Raw genomic sequence first — 21,779 nt, forward strand, 5'->3', positions numbered from 1 at the left:
CTGAAAATGACAAAACCACATCCCCACCCCAAATGCTGGCGTCCCCCCACCCATAAGCACACACTGATTCCTGCAAACCTGCAGGGCCGGGGAGCAGACCTCTGAGAGCCCCTGCCAGGCAATGGGGGGCAGGAAGTGCTCCGGATTAAACATATCCAGAGTCAGCTCGCAGTGGTGGCGGCTGACCTTGCCGAAGGAGATCCTCCTTCCGTCAAGTCGGGGTAACCGGCAAACTTGGGGTTGGGAGTCTGCCCGAGTCCCATCCCTTGTGCCTGACAACTGCCCCCCGCTCTGCCGGGGCCCTCCCGGTCACGTGCCCCCGTGGCCTTGCCGAGCCCGCTCTGCACACCCCTCCCCAGAGCTGGCTGGGCCCTGCAGACCCCTTTTCCTGAGCACTGGGCCGTGGTGCTGCTTCTGTGGGTGGTTGAGCCAGGGAACAGGGTGGGGGCCAAAATGACAGAAGAGAAAGCTCAGGATGGAAATACAAGGTGAAGTGGCCTCAAAGAGGCGGCCAGCGGCCAGGGGCGGTGCCCAATTCCGGCTGCGGGGCCAAGAAGGGAGGTGGTACCTCCATCAGGGCCCAGGATGTGTCCCCCACACGGCCTCTCCTTTTCTGCCCCAGGCAGGGGACGAGGACAGGTTGCAGCCCACTGGACTGTTCCCCAGCTTCTCACCCCAACTGCTCTGGGGCAGGGCTCTGGGGTAGGCCTGAACCCACCTTTGCCCTGGGTCACTGCTTCACTGGTGCCGGTGTAGGGGGTGGGGGGAGGAGGGGAGGGGAGGGGAGGGGGGGAGGAGGGAGGCCTGGGAAGCACTCAACAAACACAGGGATTCTTTCCATTCTCAGAGTCTCCAGAAAGAATGCCCCAGAGGGCATATCCCTGCCGCTCTGGTCTCAACACACGTGTCCCCCAAATTCATATACTGAAACCCTAACCCTCAAAGTGACAGAATCGGGGCGGGGGGGAACTTTGGGAGGTGATCAGGTCGTAGAATGGGATTCCTGCCCTCACGGAAGAGACCGCAGAGGGCTCCCTTGCCCCTGCACCTTGTGAGGACACAGTGAGAAGACGCCCTCACCAGACACCGAACCTGCTGGAGCCGTGATCCCGGACTTCCAGCCTCCAGAACTGGGAGGAATAATCCCTGTGCTTCCAGGCCACCCAGTCTGTGGTATTTTGTCACGGCGGCCCGAATGGACTAGGAGATCTGCTCGCATCCCAGAGGGGCTTATGAAGAAATATCTCCAAGTTTCTAATTCGGAGTAAAGACAAACAGCATGAGCAAGCTCTATATTTCCCCTGGGGAAACCAAAGTTTCAGACATGGGATTGGTGAGATTTTTAGGATCAGGACACTCGGCACCCTGGGGGGCCAGCCGCAGACGTGTGTGAGCCGGCCGGAGGGGTGGGGAGGGCGGCCCCTGCGCCCCCGAGGCCCCCGAGGTGCAGCGCGCCGGGTCCGTCCACCGCGGGGACGGCTGGACGACGGCCCCGCAACCCCCTGGCCGGGCCGGCGTGGCTCCGTCCTCTGTGGACGGACCCCTGCCTCTCGGCACCCACGCGATGGGGTGACCCTGGGAAGAAGCACGGGCCAGGGCCGCTCCATCAGCACAGAATGGTCACCTCGCGCCGTCAGCAACCCCTTTCTGCCACAAACCCCTCGTCCCCACAGCCGCCAGGACACGCACCCTGCTTGACAGTTCTCTCCTTCCTTCCAGCCCACGCTGCCTGGGTTTCAGTTTACCCCCAGCACTCCCCTCGCTTGGTCCACGAGGAAATGGAGACGTGCTGGGGGTGGGGGTGGGGGGCAAGGGGGACCGTGGGAGCCCTGTCACCCCGTCTCCCCTTCCTGCCGCCCTGGGACCAGCCCTACCGTCACGTTCTGGTAATGCCTCCTGGCACCCGCAGCCAGAGAGGAAAATTCTCTTCCTATCAGGCTCTCCACAGTGAGAAGATTGCTGTTGAGATGTTTGCACAGCCACATTGCCTGAAGAAAGAGCCAAAGAAAATTTCAGTGAACGCTGTAATTAAGAGGACTCCATTCAAATGCCCAGGCCCTTCCGTATTCTACTAGAAAAGACTGGCCACAGGGAAGCATAACTGCATTCTGGCTGGAAGGAGGCCACCCAGGGGGACCCACAGAGCACCCCTCCCTCCCCAGCCTGAGGAGGCCGCCCGAGTGTTCGCTCTTTTTCCAGCAGCCAGTGATTACACGGAGCTAGAAAGCCCACGGAGGGGCCCTGCTTGTAGCTGCCTTGACGCGCCTTCCCAGCTCCTCGGGGCCACAAAAAGGTTCCAACAGGAAATGCAGGGACAGGACCTAAACATGGGGCACAAACGTACCCGTTCATTTTTTCTTAGATCAGGAAATGATCTGACCAAATGAATGTTTAGTTCATTGATGACTACGTATACTCTACAGGGAGGAATACATTTTAGGGAATAATAATGTAATGAAATGCTCTTAATGGCAAGATTATACTGATGGCCATTTCAGCATCGGGATGATTCAGAAGGCCCTGAAGTCCCCCGGGGCAAGTATCAACCTTAATTCTCTCTGTTCCTCCTGCTGGGAGATGTCAGTGATGATAGCCCTGCAGGGCTCTGTCTGGATTATACTGTATATCATCTTACTGTAAAATTAGATTCTGCGTGTCCCCACATAGTGGTCAGACGTGGGCTAGTGCATTCACCAAAAGCTGAAACAGCAGTGAGGCGCGGTGGGCCCTGACCTCGCCAGGGGGCAGAGCCGATGGCCTCAGCCAAGGTGGGACTGGACGAAAGAAGTTGTCTGTGCTCACCACGCTTCACGAATTCTACCCAGCAAATTCGCCAGAGATCAGGGAAGAGCTGGAACTGGGGTTAAGCGCGGGGCGGGGGGGGGGGGGGGGGGGCTGGGGGGAGGTGCCCAGAGTGCCAACGTCTCAAAGACAAAGGCCCTTTGCCAAAGGAGACCCCTCACCCTGAGTGACCCGACTCCGCCTTAATGTGGCTCGGGAGCCTGTCTGTCTCAGGGCAGAGGCTACCACCTCGGAACTGGTTTCAACCGGCTTCCTGGGCCTTTTCCCAGGAGATTCTGATCAGGCAGGTCCGGAGGGGAGTCCGGCACCCGCCACCTTCCAAAGCACCCTGGTAACGCTTGTGGCTGCCAGGCCTGGGGGCCCTGGGTTTCTAGCAGTAAAACAGCGTGTTAGGTTGGGGGGACCGTAGAAAGGAGTGAAGGCTGGCAGCCTGATCCTCAGGAACACAGTAGGGAAACTACCGACAGACAAGCAGAAGGACAGAGGGAGGGATGGATGGGCAGAGCGGTAGACAGAGAGACAGACAGAGCGCTAGGATACAGACGACTCCTGAGCACAGCAGATGCAGGCCAGCTCCGGCAAGGATCGGCCGTCTTAATCCCTTTTCTGAACACAGCAAAGTGCCAGCTCATCAGGGGACACAGCCCGCCATGTCACCCAGGCCCGGGACGGGTGCTCACAGTAGTGGCACGGTCATCAAGGAAGAGTTGACTGAAGTCCGCTAGCCAGGCTTTTAAAAGACAGAGTTCCAGGGGCACCTGGGTGGCGCAGTCGGTTAAGCGTCCGACTTCAGCCAGGTCACGATCTCGCGGTCCGTGAGTTCGAGCCCCGCGTCGGGCTCTGGGCTGATGGCTCGGAGCCTGGAGCCTGTTTCCGATTCTGTGTCTCCCTCTCTCTCTGCCCCTCCCCCGTTCATGCTCTGTCTCTCTCTGTCCCAAAAATAAACAAACGTTGAAAAAAAAATTTTTTTTTTAAGTGGAAAGGGAATCATCAAAGCAAACATGGCAAGATGATAAATTCTGGAAAATCTGGGAGCTGAGTATCTATGGTGCAGTTTCTATGCTTTTCTGATTAAACAGTCTCATAGTTAAAACCTTAAGAGTGAGGGGCGCCTGAGTGGCCAGGTTGGTGAATCGCCCGACTTCGGCTCAGCTCATGATCTCACTGTTTGTGGGTTCGACACCCCGCGTCGGGCTCTGTGCTGACAGCTCGGAGCCTGGAGCCTGCTTCATTTTCTGTGTCTCCCTCTCTCTGCCCCTCCCCCGCTTGTGCTCTGTCTCTCTCTCTCTCTCTCTCTCTCTCAAAAATAAACATGAAAACAACAACAACACTTTGAGAGTGAATCTAAAGATTCCATGTCAAAAGTCTCTAGACTCTGGTCTGCTTCTGGAAATTTATCCTAAGGAGGTAACCAAGTGTGTGCAAAGATGGTGCCCCCGCGGCCCGAGAAAACCCTGGAACGTAGATCCCAACTGTTGAAATAATGCTCACCCCTGGATGGTTGCAGAATTATACTTTTGTGTTCTGTGCTTTCTAGGCTTTCTACGAGGCCTGCTTGCCGCCTCTCCTAATAAGAAAATAAGTTAAAGAAGCGGAAGGGAAGGATGAAGAAACGCTCCGTTGTGCTGAGAACCCGCGGAGGGGCGGCCCGGCTCCCGCTCTGCAGGGAGATGAGATATTACGGCGTTACAACACTTAATATGATGCACTTACTATAGTTGTTTTCCCCGAGGCGGGTGGACCTAATATTACAATCTTCGGCACTGTGGAATAGAAAGATTTGAATGTCACCGCTCGAAATGATAAAGCAAGCTCCGTGCCCGCGGTACTGCGGGGGTATTCATTTCCTTCCTCCCCAGATTTCATTTTCTGCGAGTGACACGGTCGTTTGTAACCCAGTGGCTCAGGGATGGTCTCGCCATAGAACATACTCTGTATGTTTAGGGAGGTAAGTGATCACTGAGATGGTTTATTTTTCTGTCTCCGAGGGGACATGGACACGGTAACTTGTTTGCTAAACTAATAAATATCAAGAACAATTGGGATTTCGAACACCATAAAGCATTTTAAACAGGGACTTTGTCTTGGGGACACGCTCTCAAATAAAGCTGTATTTTATGTAAATCGACCTTCCAAGCTTTGTTTTATATATATTTATGCCTTTTTATTTAGCAAATTGTATTCCCCATCATCTTACAGAGGGAAATAACGGGGGAAAGCCTGGACCGGCCAGATTTATAAAACCCCAGGTAGGAGAGCCTTTGTTTTCCAATGTGGGCATTTCCATGCAAATGGCTTGCTTCGGGGTCTGGGGCTTCGGGCTCTGGGAGGTTGTGGGCCCCACAGAATTCCTCAAGACGGGGGTCGGGACGACCGACTAGGTGCTGGCCCACTGGAAAAGACCAGACCAGCCTCTCAGGAAAAGCGCTGGAAGGCATGTGTTCTTGGGTCAAAACAGGCTTCAGGACGTGGTGTCTGGACAGATGGATCCATGCTGATTCCTCCAAGTGCCACCTTGACTAAGCCACCCCCGGCCGCTAAACACGGGGGGGCCAGGAGCACAGAGCAGAGGTTGGGAAGGCAGGCCTATCCCCTCACCGCTGCTGGCCTGACCCCCGAGCCAAGGGGACAATGAACAGGCGTGTCTCCCAACGCATCTGAGCCTCTGGTGTCTACACGCAGAGACCACTGCCGCCAGGGCCCCAGGAGGGCACCTCGTCCATGCTGAGGACAACGGACACGCGTGCCCTTTTAGCGTGGCAGCGGACACAGAGAAGGAACTAGGATCCATTTGGCCCATGGGCTCACGATCGGCACATGGCCGCCTGGGTGTAAATACAGAACGCTGTCCAAATTCACGGCACCTTCTCATTTGCCAGAAGCACGGAAGGACGGTTGAAGCTGATCCGCTCGCCGATTCACTCGTCGAGCACCTCGTCCTCGCTCGGCACTGGGACCGGGGCTGCCGAACACAGCAAGCGGGGCACGAGTGGCTGCGTGAGACGGGAGCCAGAGGGAGCGGCCATCCTCTGCTCTCTCCTCGACAACACGACAGGCTGTACCCACGTCCTGGCTTGCTGCTGCTGCTTTGACGGGTGTGTGTCCCCAGTGGCCTTAGAGCACTGTCATTTTCTACGTCTGGAAACGTTTACAAACCTGGTCCGTTGGCCCCAGTGATGTGCGAACTTGCTTTTCAGGAACCCCACATCGTTCCTCCTGTGGTGATGGGAATCAGAGATGTGGGGGCAGGAAGGCCCCGGCCTACTGGCCCAATGCTGCCACGCTCTAGTTCAGCAAAGCCCTGCACACACTTTCCTCTCCGAGGCAGGCTCAGCTGGGACGCCTCCGGCCCTCCCCAGTACGGCGGACACAGCTTCCAGTGTTCTGCCGGCCAGAGCCACAGTAAGGGAGCACCAGAGGGCCCGGTCAGGCTCCTGTGACCTCCGCCCAGCCCCCTCTCTCGATTCTAGCCACAGGCCTCTGCTCAAGCTCCTCAAACTCAGGCCAGACCCAATGGGACCCGGGGCCTGTGGAGCCCCGGGAGAAGGAGCCTCACCTCAACAAGAGCGTTTTGGGGGAACGAGCTGACTCCCAAGTCACGCATTCATCTTGACAAAGTTACGGGGCTCGGAGGCTGCTGGGGATGCCCTCCCCTTCCAGGCTCCCGTAAGTGGCACCCAAATTGCACACATCTCTGAAAATGCTTTAAAAGGGGAACATCCACGGCCTTTCTCCCCATCTAATTTCTCGCACACATTTATGTGATTAATTTCAGTTTCTTAAAATCTAACACCTTGGAACCCCAGCTCTGCTCATGAGTAATTATTTATAAACAGTGTCATAAAAGGCTGCTTGACTGCCAAGAGTAATCAACTTCTTCCAACCACTTCAAAGGAAATCAAAAAACCTTTCCATCCGCAGATCCTTTTGAGGTTTAACTAGGAGCATGATTTAAAATTCACAAGAAAACCCTTAGGTATTGGAGCTCTAATACACAGCTTTCTTGGACAAACGTTTGATAAAAAACGCAACATACCATTATACACACCATCACCTGCTTTAATATTGCCCAGGGCTACTGTAAATGCTCACTTTGTACTAAATCTGGTTTTCTCGAGGCGAAGGGGATGCCAGCCATGTGCCGGGGGCTCCCCTCATTCCCTCATGTGCGTGCTCATCGGGGTGAGTCCGGAGCCTTCTTTCGGTCTACACTAGCCACCGGCCACATGAGCCCCTGCCCGCCCCACGCCGTGCCCAGGAAGCAGAAGCGCTGAGCGCCTAGCTTCCAGGAAACACGGGCCGCTGCGTGGCTGGAAGGAGGCAAGACAGCCTCCCTCACTAGCCCAGGGAGGCAGAACCGCTCACTGGACTTCAGAGGGCCTCCCCTTGTCCACTGTCCTCTTCCAGAACACACAAGAGAACGCTCACAAAAGCATGCCCTTCTGCCCAGCCTCCCCTCCTTCCCCCATGTCCTGCCTCACTTGTGGGCGGACGCCTGGGCACGGGGAGGAAACCTGCAGATGTCCCTCTCTGTTCTTCACCTAAGCGGTTGGGCCTTGAGCAAAAAGGGCAAAGAGATTCCAACATCCCTGAGAGCTGCCAGCCCCCGGCCTGGCAGAGGCAGTGGAGGCCTCTGGGGACAAATCCACCCCCCAAAACAGTGGTTACTGGGATCCGATGCCTCTACTCCTGGAGAGAGCATCGGGCCAAACACCTTGGCTCTAGCTATGGAGGAGGGCAGGAGGCCGGCCCCCTGCTAGAGCCAGATGATGCAGGTCTGGGTCGTTCGCCCCCGCCTGGGAGCGAACAGGGCAGGTGCAGCATGGAGAAGGAATGGAGGCTCCGTGGCGGGCGGAGGAGGCTGTAAGGCCAGCCCTCAATGGCGTCGGCCGAACCGAGTCTAAAACAGAAAGATGGTGGGGAAGTGACAGTTCGACGCTGAAGATTACACGTGCGCACAGAGGGGCAGGATGAAATATGATGGGAATCTGCCTTGAATTTCGGCTCTTGAATTTCCGGCTTCAGGCCGGCGGTGTGAGGACACAGGACACGGCACACGTGGCCCAAAGTGAATCTTTCAAACCAGCAGGACAGAGCGGTGCCGCGGCCCGGCTCCTGAGAGTTCAGATGGTTGTGTTATTACCAGGCACAGTCTTTAACTCAGAAGGATCTGGCGAAGGGTCACGAGTGGGAACTCCCACGCCCTGTCGTGGGCGGGGGGGGGGGGGGGGGGGGCGCGGTGCGAGGGTCAAGGCCTTGACCTTGCTTTTAACTGCTGCTTTGTTTTCTCTTCACTTTCGCTTCTGCTTTAACTTTGCTTTGCTCTGCGATGTGTTGGTGCTGATACAAGAGAGCTGAACACGGTGGGCGGGCTGCTCCCCACAGCCCGCAGACAACACCGAGCCCCCGTCCAGATTTGGGGTTGGGGGAGGAGGTGGGAAGGCAGACACATCCGTCTCTGGTCGGGGAGGCCCGGCTGGTGAGCTTCGGTCTGCGGCCGGACCCCCGGGAAGGAAGGTGGCCTAACCGCCACCCGCACCCCGGTGCCATGTGATAAACAGCCAACGGGAGAACAGAGGCCTCTTAGAAGGGTCTCTGTGGGGCAGAGCGAGCCCCACCAGGAACACATGGTGGCCGGGTGGGCAGCTCAAGAGGGTGGTGCTCCCGGCCCACGGGTGCCCACGCCTCCATCTGCACCTGGGGCATGTGGGCTCACAGCCAACGTCAACTCTCAATTCTGCCTACCCAGAGAATCACACAGGGGCACCGCTGTGCTCTCCGTGAGCCACTCTGCTTAGGTTGGCGAAATGGCACTGGGACCCAAGCAGCCCCTCGCTCCGATGCTCTGCGGCCAAGCCTGGAACCGCATCAGGATTGGCGGGAGGGGGCACGCCGGAAAGGCCAGGTGTGCGTGGTGCACCTGTAGGCCTGGAGTGCCCTCTCTCTCACCTTCTTCTGTTGTTGTGTCTTGATGCGTCCTTTCTCATGTCAGGCCTGTGGGCCCCACCACACGGCATCTCAGGCCTCTGCCCTTCTCAGCTGCGCCAAGCGCTAATTTCACTGGCGAGCCGGTATCTCCTTCAAAGTGGCCAGTGCTCCAGTGAAGAGAAACATCAAAGCTCGCAGACACCAGTTCTCCCTGACAGCTCACACAGGATGGGAATGATCCTCCACTTGGCAAATCGACCGTGGAATGCAGTGCCCCTCTCTTCTCTCTGGTTCTGGACCCTGGCTTTGGGTCTAGCCGACCTGCACTTGGGCCAAGAGTTGGGGAACTCTGGCACGCACTAACGGGCACCAGCGATGAGACCATCGGGAAAACCCGAGTGCTGCATGTCTAGGTGGACGGGAAACCGGATTTACACCTGACATGTGGAGCGATCACAGAGTTTAAAGCCAACAGGCGAGATCAGATGGGGCACACGAAAGCATTAATAATTGATTCCATGGGCCTTTCGGAGGTTTTCATTTTAGAAACTTGGCAAGAGAACTTTTTAGCCGTGCCCCCAAAAGGAATTAAGTCATTTTTCAATGAGCCACCACCCCAAGTTGCCAAAACCCCTCCCTTCAGACACAGGGAGGGCAGAGTGGTTCATCGCGGTTGGGCAGGAGCGGGGGTGGGGGAGGGGAGGTAATGGGAGAGGAGGCTCGTCAAGTGCTCACCATTATTGTTGTCTCGTTGCAAGTGACTGATCATGAACAGGATGGGGTCCTTGGGCTGGTGGATCAGGAGTTGCTCCAGCATGTTCTGTGGGCACAGGGTAAGACACCCAGGTGGTTAACACCTGCATGGGCACCAAGGGACCTGGGCTCAGGTGGCCCAGCGCCCTGGTCGCTACCGATACCGGCTATGGGGCCCGATCTCTCCACTGCACCCACCAAACAGGCCTGCAACTTGGAACCCAGCCCCTGCTACAGCTGGATCTGCTTCGATCCCCATGAGCAGAGGAATGAGGGAAGGGTCGTGCGGGTATCACAGAGGCACATGGAGGGACCACATCCCAGACTCAGAGCAGGCAGGCCCAGCCAGGGTCCTTTCACCTCAGTCCCTCCGTGCTCCCCGGACCAGCCTTCTCTCAGTTCGCCTCCTTCACCATGTTCATTTGCCCCGAGCCTTAGCAGATGCTGTTCCCTCCTCTTGGAACACTGTTCCCCACGTCCTCAGGTCTCAATGGAAACACACCCTCCTGATCACACCCACTAGATCAATCCTGTCCTATGCTCCTGCAGTCCCCTACATCCGTTATCGCCGCACCCTTGTCTCAGCGCTGGGCACACAGTAGGTGCCCAATGCCAAGGTCTGCCGGCTGACATGGTCATCACTGCTCCCTGTGTTCCTCCAGAGCGGGACAGAATATTTACCAGCCAGAATATTTACTATCCTGGGATAGTCTGGCCATTTAATTCCAAGGAAAACCAGCTTCCATGGTTCCAGAACAAGAGGCACAGAAGTGAACTAGGTAGCAGATAGGAGCTGGGCCGGCACCATTAAAGAGCCTCCATCAGGGACAACCAGGGAGGGGCTTCTGCCTTTCAGGGGCAGAGGACGTGTGCCGCGGACGAGAGCACGCAGCTCTGAGAAGCCCCAGCTCTGCTCTGCACCCCGCCAGCAAGTGCCTTCCCTTCTCTGAGCCTCAGCTTCCCCAGCTGGTGGAGTCCCAACGGGACTAGCTGACTCTCACCACTGAGATGGTGGGAGATGATGTTGGCCGTGTCACAGATGAGTGTTTTTAATTTCACTTTAAATAGCTATGTATCTAATGTGTGCTAGAAAACCTACGGTTTCAAGGCTATAGCTCAAGAAGAGGTAATATTACTTAATTTTTTTAAGTGGGTTGATTTAAAGAAGTGATCAAGTTAGGGGCGCCTGGGTGGCCTGGTCAGTTAAGCATGAGACTTCAGCTCAGGTCATGATATTGTGGGTTGTGAGTTTGAGCCCCACATGGGGCTCTGTGCTGACAGGGCAGAGCCTGCTCGGGATATTCTGTCTCCCTCGCTCTCTGCCCCTCCCCTGCTCATGCTCACAGTCTCTGTCTCTCTCAAAAATAAATAAACATTTTAAAATGATTAGGTTAAAGCGGAGAAACATGGTGATAAAATTTCATGGAATAATACACCAAAAAGAAAGAAGTGCAGGTAAAAATGGACGAACCCCAAGTAAGGACTGCCGCGGCCTAGTTAATTGTCTTGGACCAACGTCAATGTCCCAGAGTTATGTTAGATAGCATTTGGGGGGGGGGGGAGTTGGGGAAGAGTACATCGGAACTCTGTACTATCTTTGTAACATCCTGAGGGTCTAACACTGTTTTAAAAAGTAGTGAAAACCGTGGAGGGAATGCAGAAATGACTAAGGACTAGAAATACTGATTAGGAGCTTTTTCAGGCTGCTCTTTTCAACAATCAAGCTGAGCTACACCAGGTTCTCTAGAGCAGACCACGATACCCCCAGGAGCTGGCCCCACTCTGCCCACCAGCCAGTGACTTGTAACTCAGCTAGCCATTTTCTTTTCTTGGCTTGGCCACTCAGTTGCAGAAAAATCTCTCTGCCTCTTTCAGTTGACCCTTTCCAAAGGAAGCATATGTTTGCCAGAGAGATGGAGACTCGGGGTGGGTAGTCTGATCTCTGCTCTCACGTGCGCGGGTCAGAGGCTCCAATGAGCACAAGCGTGACCACAGTGGTGCCTCTGGGGACAGGGTACACCTGGAGGGGCAAATGCTCTAGAAACTGGGCTCCAGCTTCCCTGTGGCCCTCAGAACCTCTGAGTGGCAGAGAGTTCCTCCAGTCCAGCTCCTGAAAGTCTTTGCCTCCAGGAGGTGCAGAAGGCAACCAGAAGGGGCAGGGCTTTGCCAAAGGTCATACGGGGGGGGGGGGGGGGGGTGGGGGGGGGTGAGGGCCCAGTCGGGTCAGAAACCCAGGATGAGAGGCTGGGAGCTGCTGGGAACTCCTGACCCGAATGAAGAAGGGACATGTGGGAAATGCTCCTGTCCGAACCATAGGGCACAGGGCTGCTGTCCCAGGAGGTGGCCATCTCAGGGGACGGTGAGGTCACCTTGAAACTCGGACACTCCCCAGCTCAGAAACCAACATGGCAGACGGACTGGGGACTGTTAGCGCCGAGGGGCCCCCTTGAAGATCAGCTCTTGCAACCCAGCATTTCATAGCTTCGAGAAAAGGAAAGAATGGGACTTGGTCCAGGCCATTGGGCGAGCTGGCGCGGAGCCATGACCAAAACCTGACCGGGTGGGCTGCCCCCTTTCTTCCCTCCTGGGTCCGCAGGACAGGGGCAGGGGGCGTCCTCCGACCGAGGCATCTCTCAGGGTCCCAGCGGTACAGGAGTCAGACACCCACCCATCCCCCCCAGCAGCGGGGGTCGCAGCCGCGCACTGCTACCGCGACAGAGGCTCCCGCTGGCGCCCGGTGTCGCGACAGGGCAGGGCTGCCCGGGTCACCTGCATCAGCTCGAATATGTGGTTCGCCTCCCCGTATTGGGGCATTTCCGGGGGTATGCGGTGAGGGGCGGTGGTCGCGTCCATGCCTCCGTGCGGCGCGCCCGCTCCCTGGAGACCGCCGTCGCTAGGGCCGCCGCGGCGCCGCGTCATCAGCGCGCGCCCGCTCCCTGGAGACCGCCGTCGCTAGGGCCGCCGCGCCGTCGCGTCATCAGCGCGCGTCCGCGGGGCTGGAACCGGGCCTCGTTCCCGGCTCCATGGCCCGCGCGCTCAGCTACGGGGGGCAGGTGCTTCCCCTGGGGGCGGGTGCTTCCCCGTGGCGGCCTCGCACTGCGGTCTGTGCGTCTCAGGAGGTGGCCCTCCAGCCTTCTAGGACCAGAGGTGCCCCCAGGAGGGCCCCAGGTGCCGAGACGCCCAAGGGGGCACGTCGGCCCTCCGTGGGGACGGGAGGCGGGTCGTGCGCTGGTCCCGCCGTCGCGCCCCGACCTGGGCGTTGGGCGCTCCGCGGGCCAGCCCGGCTCTGCTCTCTGGGCCTCAGTTTTCCCACCTTTAAAGCGAGTAGAGGTTGGGGAAGGCTGTGGAAAAGGTAGGGGAGTCCCTGGGGCGGACGGGAAGGCGGGGGCTCGCGGGGCGAGGCGGGGCTGCCACGTGACCCGGTTGCTATGGCACCCGCGGGAACAATCGGGCCCGCGGCCCCGCCCCACCCACCAACCTTCCCGGCCCTGGGAAGAGCCCCTCCCTGGCCCCAGACACCCTCGGAGGCACTCGGGTTTCGGGGAGCTCTGTGAGTGAAGGCCGGCCTAGGACCAGTAAGGTTAAAGCGCACCCCCACCCACCCCCCCGCCGAGCCCTGGGGGGAGGAGGGGAGGGAGCGGAAGGAACCCCGATGCCGCCCCTGGTGGGTGGGACGTGGTGGAGGAAGGAGCGCTTCGAATCGCGTCAATCCCCAGCGGGACTGGGGCAGCCTGGTATGGGACGCGGCGCTGAGCTGGGAGCTCCAGCTTTTGTCTGTTGCCATTTTTAGAAGGAGCTGCCGGCTTTGAGATGTGTTCTTAACAAAACTGTGGGGTAGGTACATGATGGACGGGGCGTCTGGCTTCTGTGATACAGAATGCCCCGGGTTCGACTCCTGGCTCCACCCGTGTGAGCCTGCTCTGGGCGCCACTTTCCTCCCCTGTGAAGTGGGGATTATGGAAGGATTCCGTGAGCGCATATGCCTGAAGTACGGGCTCCTGGCGTGTATTAAGGGCACAGCGCATCGGGGCTACTATTTAGTAGTAACTTCATTTAATATTTGCACCAGCCCCCAGGAATAAGTACCTTCATTCCCATCTTACAGGTCAGAAATTGGAGGATCAGAATGGTGAACAAATAGTTGACCGTAAGACCCGGGGCAAGTCATTTCCCATTTTGGGGTCTCTTTTCTCATCAGTTGTAGACCTTAAAGCGTTAGAATCAGAAGTCCCCTTGAAGATATTCTAATCCAATCGCCCTTGTTTTATAGATAAAGTGAGGTCCAGAAAGGGGGAAACTCTTGGCCAAGTTCACTCATTAATCAGAGGCAGAGCCAGGGCTGGCGTCTTGACTCCTAGCCAAAAGCCTTCCCCAGCAGCCACTAAGTGCCCAGAGACATGCCCTCCGACTGTAAAAGGCTGCAAATCCGCCTCTTCCCCTCAGGACCGCTTCCTCAAAGCGCGCACACCTTGGTTGGCTTGTCAAAGCCAACTGCAAAGACAGCTGGGGAAGAAAAGGAAGCCCCCCCCCCTCCCGCCCCGCCCGAACAAAGAACACAACAACCAAACCTGCAATTTGCACTGGAGAGGTTCAGTTTGCTTCCTGGACATTTCTGAAATGACTTGCCTTTCTCCTCATTTATTTTAAGCCCTAGGCACTTTTCATACCACGATTTAATCTTCTTTAGCAGCCTGGAAAAATACAAATCAATTAAAGCCTAAAACCTATTGGGTAATCATTTTTTCCTTCCTCCTCCCCCAGATCGAGAAGTGCCTGCACCCGGTGCCTTTCATCCAGACTAATTTGGCTGCAGTAACTCGTTCAAGGGACGATCACTTTGGATAGCTTATTACAGCTCTTCTCACGACATTTCCTGGCGTGCATGTCACAAGTCGCTAGGATCAAGAACCAAGTCAGTTTTGCTCTCAGGGGCTCTTGGGGCCACCAGCCAAGGTCGTGCTGTATCCTTGGAGAAGTTGACAGCCCCGGGAAGCCCCGGGAGGGTGGCAGGGAGCCAGACAACGCAGGGCAGGCCCCTGAACACTAGGGGAGGGGGGAGCAGAGAACATTCTCTGCAAGTGGAAACGAGGCCCAGGGGTCCAGCTGGTGCGTGACCCCTAGGAGGGCTTGGGCAGCTTTTTGGGCATTTGGTATCCCCTCCACCCCAGCCACCCTCTCCCGGCCTTGGGTCAGTCTGATGTCTGGCATGTCTGTCTCTATGGACCGTCACGGAGGGAGGGATCCAAGAGCCCAGACTTTATAAAGTGAGGCAGAGCTGAGTGGGGAATCCGGGCTTGCTCACTTCTAGCGGGGTGACCTCAGCTTCATTGTCTGTCACGTGGGGATCATCAGGTACCGTTGGGAGAGCTGTGGTGAGGATTCCATGCATGGCCAGGGTTCTCCTAGAGTCCCGTCGATAGTCACTGCCGTGGGGAGGGTTGGGGCGGGTGTTCAGGACCTCACTGCAGGCTGGAGCATGGCTCTCGTCTGCCCCCCGCCACCCACCCACCTCCGTAAAGGACCCTCCTGCAGACCGCACTTGGCCCTTCGTCCCACCGTGCCCACCCCACTGCCCTGCTTCCTCTTCCCTTTGGCAGCGCTCTTATCCACAACACTGTTCGGTGGCTCATCCTTGTTGTCCGCCTCCCACTCTGAAAGATAAATTCCAGGGAAGAGGGGCTTGTCTATTTAGTTCCCTGCCGTGTATATAGCCCAGCACTCAGAATCGGGGCCGGCATATGCTAGGCCCTGCAGAAGGGGTGAGTGAACAAACGAATGGAAGCCTGAAGTCCTTCTGACCCCTCTGGCCTTCAGGGGTTCCCCCGGCCTGCCCTGCCCACTGCCTCCTGCACTTGCTCACAATAGTCCCAGGTCACCCCCTCCTCGTGCTCCCCCCCCCTCCCCCCTCCTCTCCTCTCCCGGAGCTCAAGCCCTCAGCAGACCCTGCTGCTCTCAGGGTGTGCAGCGTGCCTGTTGTGGCCTGCTCCTGCCATTGTGTGCACACTGTGTAATCACAGCAGCTTTGGTTGCTCTGACAACCAGGCGCTGCCGCATTCCAGGCTGCGGGCTCCACACGTTCCGCCTGCACCTCGCACGGTGCTCCCCCCAAGGCCGGGAGGCTGCGGCCGTTACTTCCCTCTAGCGCATTAGCACTCAGAGGCTCACCCCAAGGCCGGCCGGAAGTAGTGGAACCAAGATCTGAACCCAGGACTATGAATAGAGCTTGGGTTCTTAACCACCAAGCACAGCTCTGAGCCTTATGGGGAAGGCCAGACTGAAAGCACACCCCCCCCCTCACCCCCACCCAGAAACCCACCTGTGTGCTGTGCTCTGACCTTTCTTTTTTAGAAGCATTTTTTTTATTAACTTATTTTTTTATTTTTTAAAATTTACATCCAGATTAGTTAGCATATAGTGCAACAATGATTTCAGGAGTAGATCCTTAGTGCCCCTTATCCATTTCGCCCGTCCCCCCTCCCACCACCCTTCCAGCCACCCTCAGTCTGTTCTCCATATTTATGAGTCTCTTCTGCTTTGTCCCCCTCCTTGTTTTTATATTATTTTTGTTTCCCTTCCCTTATGTTCATCTGTTTTGTCTCTGAAAGTCCTCATATGAGTGAGGCATATGATTTTTGTCTTTCTCTGACTCTCTAATTTCACTTAGCATAATACCGTCCAGTTCCAGCCACGTAGTTGCAAATGGCAAGATTTCATTCTTTTTGATGGCCGAGTAATACTCCATCGTATATATAGACCACATCTTCTTTCTCCATTCTTCCATCAGTAGACATTTGGGCTCTTTCCATCCTTTGGCTATCGTCGATAGTGCTGCTATAAACATGGGGGTGCATGTGCCCCTTTGAAACAGCACACCTGTATCCCGTGGATAAATTGTGCTCTGACTTTTCTAGGTCTTCCACCCCCAAGTCACTTGTAAGCCCTGGGCCCAGACCAGGCAAGGCGAGTCATGGGAAGGGGTGCCCCAAACTCCAATAATCAAGGCACATCACATTTAAAAACATCAAAATCCATGCAAAATCCACTTCTGTCGCCAAAAATGTAAAGACGGGATCGGTTTTACATTCCTTCTGCCTCAGGCTCCAGTATGGCACAGCCCCAGACCCCATCCCGTCTTTAAAATCCTGACGCTTTGCGGCCTCCTCTTTGGTGTTAACTTTTATTTCTTTCAATAGCACGTTAAATGTTTTTCCCTCGCTCGACTGCTGGGTTTTCTGGTGCCTCACCCTGGCCCAGGCCCCCACCGCACCCCCCCAACCCCGGCGCCCCTTCCCACTTGCCCACTTCCGGCAGGGGGCTGAGTGGGCAGGAAACCAGTGTCCTGCCCGGCCCGGGACCAGGCCCACCCCCCTGGAGCCGCAGCTAGTGCGAGCAAACACAGGCACTGTGGCTCCCAGGGGTGGCCTGGGCACTGCGGCTGAATGCACTGTGTCGTATTTACAGTAGGCTTGAGGTCCGTGGGGTGCCATCGTCCGGGCCTAACCTGCACAAGTCAGCTCCCAGCCCTCCCCAAGTTCTCGGAGTTGCCGCTCCCGTCGCGCCCTGGAGGCCAACTTCTGATCTGCCCTTGCGTTTCCTTTCATCCCTTTTTGCCACAGCGATGCCCTCCCTGCTCCAGCCCTGCTCTGGGCTCAGGATGCGGAGGCCGACACGGTGGAGGGAAATGCCTCCCGTCTCCCTCGGGCCTCCTCCTCTCTGCCTGGGTGGGGCCTCCCAGGAAGCCTGGAGTGTGTTCTTCCCCACCCCTGCCCTTGCCAGGTGTCCCGGCCCCTTGCGCCCGCCAGCACCCCTGGCCTTGGCTTGGCCTCCTCCGACCCGTTCACGCGGAGCACGTCTGGTGCCGTGGGTGTGGGTGTGGGTGGGCGTCCACAGTGTGGAGAAACTGAGGCCCAGAGAAATCCTTGGCCACACTTGAGGGAAGGAAGTCATGGTTCGTGGCAAAGAACGTGTCCTTGGAGGGAAAAGGGACTTGGGTCCTGGATTGCCTGGGGGATCTGGAGTGAGTGCAGGAGGGAGGGGGGACGCCGAGAGGGGCCGTGGGCATGCGGGTCTGACACTCCAGAGCGGGGTCCGCAGTCTGGGGCCTCATCGCTGTGTTCTCCACCCCCCCCCCACCCCGGCAGATTCTCGTCCTCCTGTAAATGACCGCTGAGGAAGACCATGAATGAGACGAAGGAGTCCCTGCGAGGCATCGAGCAGAAGTATAAGCTGTTCCAGCAGCAACAGTTCACGTTCATCGCTGCTCTGGAGCACTGCAGGGACAATGCCCACGACAAGATCCGGCCCATCTCCAGCATCGCACAGGTGGCGCCTCATGGGCTGGCGGGCGGTGGGGCCGGGCTCTTGGGGCCTGCTGGGCCCAGCGACTCCTGGGCGACACCTTGCATGGAGGGTGAAACAGCTGAGGCCCGGAGAGGGCAGGCGTGTCTGTGCCGGGATCAGGACTCAGATCCTGACGAGGCAGGAACGGGCCCTTCGTTCCCTCACCACATATGTGAGTAAATACCAAAGCGGGCTGGAGACTCTGCCGGACCAGGGGTCCCGGCTCAGCCACACGCCCCCTCTGTGACCTTGGGCCAGTGAGTCACCTTTCTGTGCCCCAGCTGCCTCAACTGGAAAAGACGGGGTGTGCGGATTTAAGGAGCTCGTGAGGGAGCCTCTCAGCCAGTGTCTGGCGCCCGTGGTCCCAGCAGTGGGATCCCATTGGGGTTTGAGAAACCGACCCGCCAAGCACCTCGCGTCTCCCGTTTGCAGACATTGTCACCTGCCCCGGGGTCTCCCTGTGAGTTAGCTGCCATCCCAGTGTGCGGGACCTGGAGGGCTGGAGACGGAGCTGGCTCTCCAGGAAGAAGCACACACCTAAGTGGGACCCCCTCCCGCCGCCAGCCGACTGCTCACAGCGCTGGCGGGGCGTGGGGACCAGGGCTCAGAACCGCTTAGGAGAAGCACACAGGCCCCAGAGATAGCAACCCCTGCTGGCAACATCCTTCAACAAAAACCCTCGCTTCCGCTGTGCGTGAATATTCCTCCCAGATCTTTAACGTGAGAAATTTTAAACCTACAGAAAATACCCTCTTTCCCCTGAACTGTGTAGGAGTAAATCAGGCTCAGACTTCCAGGGAGGGGGCATGGCCGGGTTTTCAGCGTCAGGATGGAGCAAGTGAGACCCCTCCCCGCAGCCACGGCTCAGAATCTACGGGAGCCAGAGTGACCCCGCCCCCCAGACGCACAGGGGCGTGGCCTTCTCACCCAAGGTTCAACGAAGGGCCTTGACAAACGGTGGCCCCAGGCTCCGACTCTGCAAGTGAAGTGTCGATTCTCGGCCCTCACCTGGCACCCCCCCACCCCACCCCCACCCCCGGACCTGGGTCATCCAAAGGTGACCTGCCCACACACGCCTGGTAGCGCAGGGACTCCGCTCTGTTGTAGTTACACCGGCTGGCAGGCTCCTCCCCGCCCTCCTCGGGTCCCCCGGCGGCTGTCAGGGCCTCTCCCCCCTCACAAAGCCGCTGTTCTTGGAAGGAGCCATTCGGATCATTTGGGAAGACGTCCCTGAGCAACTGAAAGGCAGCTTGGAGGAGGGAGGGGAGGCCCCCGGAGGGGACCGGGAGGGGAGGGGAAGCGTTCGTGAAATGGGCCAGATATTCCCGCCGGCACCAGGCGTGTAGGCTTCAGGTGGGGGTGTTGGCAGACCCAGCCTGCCCAGCGCTCTCGGGGTGCCTGGGACACGCAGTGACATTAACTCTACGTAGTGACCTATGAGTCCACATGCCTCAATGTGCCTGCATCTCCCCTGTGACTCTGGGAGGGTACGAGGAACTGCGGGGGGGGGGGGGGGGGGGGGGGGGAGGACGCTCCTGGATGTTTGGTCCCCAAACCAGCTGGGGGCCGGTGGTACCTCCTGAGCTCGCCCCACCTGGCCCCTGCAGGTGCAGAGCTACATGGAACACTACTGCAACAACTCCACGGACCGGCGCATTCTGCTCATGTTCCTGGACATCTGCACAGAGCTAAACAGGCTGTGCCAGAACTTCGAGGCCCTGCACTCTGGCACCCCGGTCACCAACAACCTGCTCGAGAAGTGCAAATCCCTGGTTAGCCAAAGCAATGACCTAAGCAGCCTGCGAGTGAAGTAAGTGGCTTCTGGGCCTGTCCCGGAGGCATCAGCAGCATGAGCATGTGGGGAGGGCGGTGGGGTGAGGATGGGCGGGAGGGGTCCCACAGGAAGGAGCCTTCTCTCCAGAGGACAGGAATGTCGGGACTGATGGGTCATGTGGCTACTGTCCAGCGCCGCCCCCCGCCCCGAGGTGGGGAATCTGAGGCCCACCGATGTACCCAAAGGGCCAACCCAACAAATCCTCTTACTGAAAACAAGGGATGCTGAGGCCCCACATACAGTGGGACACAGACGAGCCAGCACTGGGCAAGGGGAGGGGGAGTCAGAGCAGATGTTCCCAGAAGCCCACGGAGAAGCAGGACTTCTGGAGCCCGTCCCTGTGGGCATCTGGGCCTCAGCACCGCCCAGTGTGGCTCCCTCATTCCGAGCCCTGGGGAGTCCTCAGCACAAAGCACCATATTCCAGAGGATGCTGTTTATTTAGTTACTGGGGATAAGGAGAGTCGGAGGGACTAAGCACATTTTGGAGCCATTACAGGTTTCCATGGCCCCTAATCCGGATCTCTACGACCACGGGCCAGTGGTTCAAGCATCTTGCCTATGCCAGGACTACCTACGGTTCATGGCCCCGCGAGCCCGCCGAACCACAGCGTCCAGAACCTCCCCGGGGATTGTAATGTGTGGTCAGGATTAGACACTGCCCCGGTCTGGAAGAGCCCCCTCTTGCCACCCTGCAGGTACCCTCACGATGTGGTGAACCACCTCAGCTGTGACGAGGCTAGGAACCACTACGGAGGCATCGTCAGCCTCATCCCCATGGTCCTAGACTTGATGAAAGAATGGATCGCCCACTCGGAGAAGCTGCCCCGCAAAGCTGTGCAGCACGTGAGTGAGCCCCAGGCACGCCAGGAAGCCACCGCAGCAGCCGCTCCGCCTTCCCGGACCATGAGCACCCAGTCTTGGTTAAGAAAACACCAACTTAGGCAACTTACAAAAGACAGCCCCAAACCAAGGGGGAAAGACAAAGGATGTCCAAAACCTCCCTGGAGACCACCTGGCGGGAAGCTGTAACTCAGAGCTGGCGCCCTGCTGAGCCCCGTGTGTTGGGGGGGGGGGGGGTGCCGACTCTTCACTTGGGCTCCGGTCATGGCAACTGATGAACCCCAAAGGGGACTGCCCAATATACCACTGAGAACCTGTCTCCCTCTCGCTCACTTTTAACTTCTCACCGCTCCACACCTCTGGGCTTCAGGCTCTGCGCCCACTTCCAGTGTTGCCGGGAGAGGCTGGCGAGAGCCGGGGCACTGGCCCGCCTAGGTGCTCCAGGAGCTCCAGGCCAGCGCCCTGCCAGGCCCTCCTCTCAGGCAGAGCCACCAAGCGGGAGGCCACAGGGCTCCTTTCCCGCCGCTGCGGCCACTGTAGGGTCCCTCCGTCTGCCAGGATGCTGGGGGCTGGCGCGGTAAACTTCCTCAGTGTCATTAGGTGTCTGGACCCAAGGGGAAACGAACCTGCCTCTGCTCTCCTTTACTTGGGGGAGGGAGGCCATGAGAGGGGCCGGAAGGACTCTGCGGCTCCCAAGTAAGACAGTCCCCTGGTTTCCGGGGCACAGTCAAGGCCCTGACGTCGTAGCTTGTGTCTCTGGCCTCCGAGCTGCTGGAAGTACTGTCTGACTGTTGGTTTTTCCCTTCGCAGGGGGCGACTTAGATTCTGTCTTCTTGCTTCCTCGGGGGCGACCGTCAAGAATAAAAAATGTTCTCCCACCTGTCTGCCTGGCTTGGTTTCCTGGGACCTCTCCCTTAAAGAAAACTACGCTTATCCTAAGACATCAGAGGACGGTGGGCAGTAGGCTCACAAGCAAAACCGCCAGCAAAGAGCAACCGCTAGAGACAGGAGTCTGCTCTCAGGAGGGTGAAGCCACAGGCCCCCCCCCCCCCCGCCCCGCCCCAGGCCGGCGCGGTAACTCCCGTAGTTAGAGCGCACTGGGACGAGAATCCGAATAGGTATCAGGGTTCTACGACAAAATTAAAAGCTGCCACCTCCCAGTCTTTATCTCAAAGGAGCCGCTTCCGTCGTTAAAACGGTCAGAGTGTACCCATTTCCAGGGGCAGCTGGAAACGTATGTTCCAGGGAAGGGACGGTGAGGCGAGGCTGGATCTAACAAT

The 21,779-nt window shown here is 57.8% G+C and overlaps 2 protein-coding genes across 16 annotated transcripts in view; one reads left to right on the forward strand and one right to left on the reverse strand.

Annotated features, from left to right (window-relative positions):
* Nucleotides 1–14,237, reverse strand: part of AK8 (adenylate kinase 8) — a 128,092-nt gene extending 113,855 nt beyond the window's left edge. Inside the window, exons 1-4 of one of the 3 annotated variants that reach the window (XM_043567003.1) lie at nt 14,052–14,237; nt 9,466–9,550; nt 4,516–4,565; nt 1,875–1,988 (exon numbers count right to left, since the gene is read on the reverse strand). In XM_043567003.1, coding sequence (XP_043422938.1) covers nt 1,875–1,988; nt 4,516–4,565; nt 9,466–9,550; nt 14,052–14,093 — 291 coding nt within the window. In that variant the 5' untranslated portion in view covers nt 14,094–14,237. Of the gene's footprint in view, nt 1–1,874; nt 1,989–4,515; nt 4,566–9,465; nt 9,551–12,252; nt 12,510–14,051 lie in introns of those variants that run through there. The other 2 variants (XM_043567002.1, XM_043567004.1) reach the window with 2 other exon arrangements.
* SPACA9 (sperm acrosome associated 9) lies at nt 12,462–21,377 on the forward strand. 13 transcript variants are annotated; one of them, XM_043567015.1, is made up of 7 exons: nt 12,928–13,058; nt 14,245–14,395; nt 17,625–17,805; nt 19,431–19,633; nt 20,355–20,502; nt 21,100–21,195; nt 21,310–21,377. In XM_043567015.1, the coding sequence occupies exons 3-6, from the start codon at nt 17,662–17,664 to the stop codon at nt 21,163–21,165; spliced, it is 561 nt and encodes a 186-aa protein (XP_043422950.1). In that variant the 5' UTR covers nt 12,928–13,058; nt 14,245–14,395; nt 17,625–17,661; the 3' UTR covers nt 21,166–21,195; nt 21,310–21,377. The 13 variants fall into 13 exon arrangements, with proteins under 13 accessions (XP_043422945.1, XP_043422953.1, XP_043422946.1 ...); XM_043567014.1 differs by having other exon boundaries at nt 21,100–21,377; XM_043567017.1 differs by lacking the exon at nt 21,100–21,195.
* The last annotated feature ends 402 nt before the right edge of the window (nt 21,378–21,779 follow it).

Source organism: Prionailurus bengalensis, chromosome D4 (assembly GCF_016509475.1).
Source record: "Prionailurus bengalensis isolate Pbe53 chromosome D4, Fcat_Pben_1.1_paternal_pri, whole genome shotgun sequence".
Lineage (NCBI taxonomy): Eukaryota > Metazoa > Chordata > Mammalia > Carnivora > Felidae > Prionailurus > Prionailurus bengalensis.

What these genes read in the sequence shown, in the direction of transcription:
- SPACA9 (XM_043567010.1), top strand. Translation starts at nt 17,662, where the DNA reads ATGAATGAGACGAAGGAGTCCCTGCGAGGCATCGAGCAGAAGTATAAG. An exon ending in CCATCTCCAGCATCGCACAG is followed by an intron (nt 17,806 to 19,430) that starts GTGGCGCCTCAT and finishes TGGCCCCTGCAG; the next exon opens with GTGCAGAGCTACATGGAACA. An exon ending in CTAAGCAGCCTGCGAGTGAA is followed by an intron (nt 19,634 to 20,354) that starts GTAAGTGGCTTC and finishes GCCACCCTGCAG; the next exon opens with GTACCCTCACGATGTGGTGA.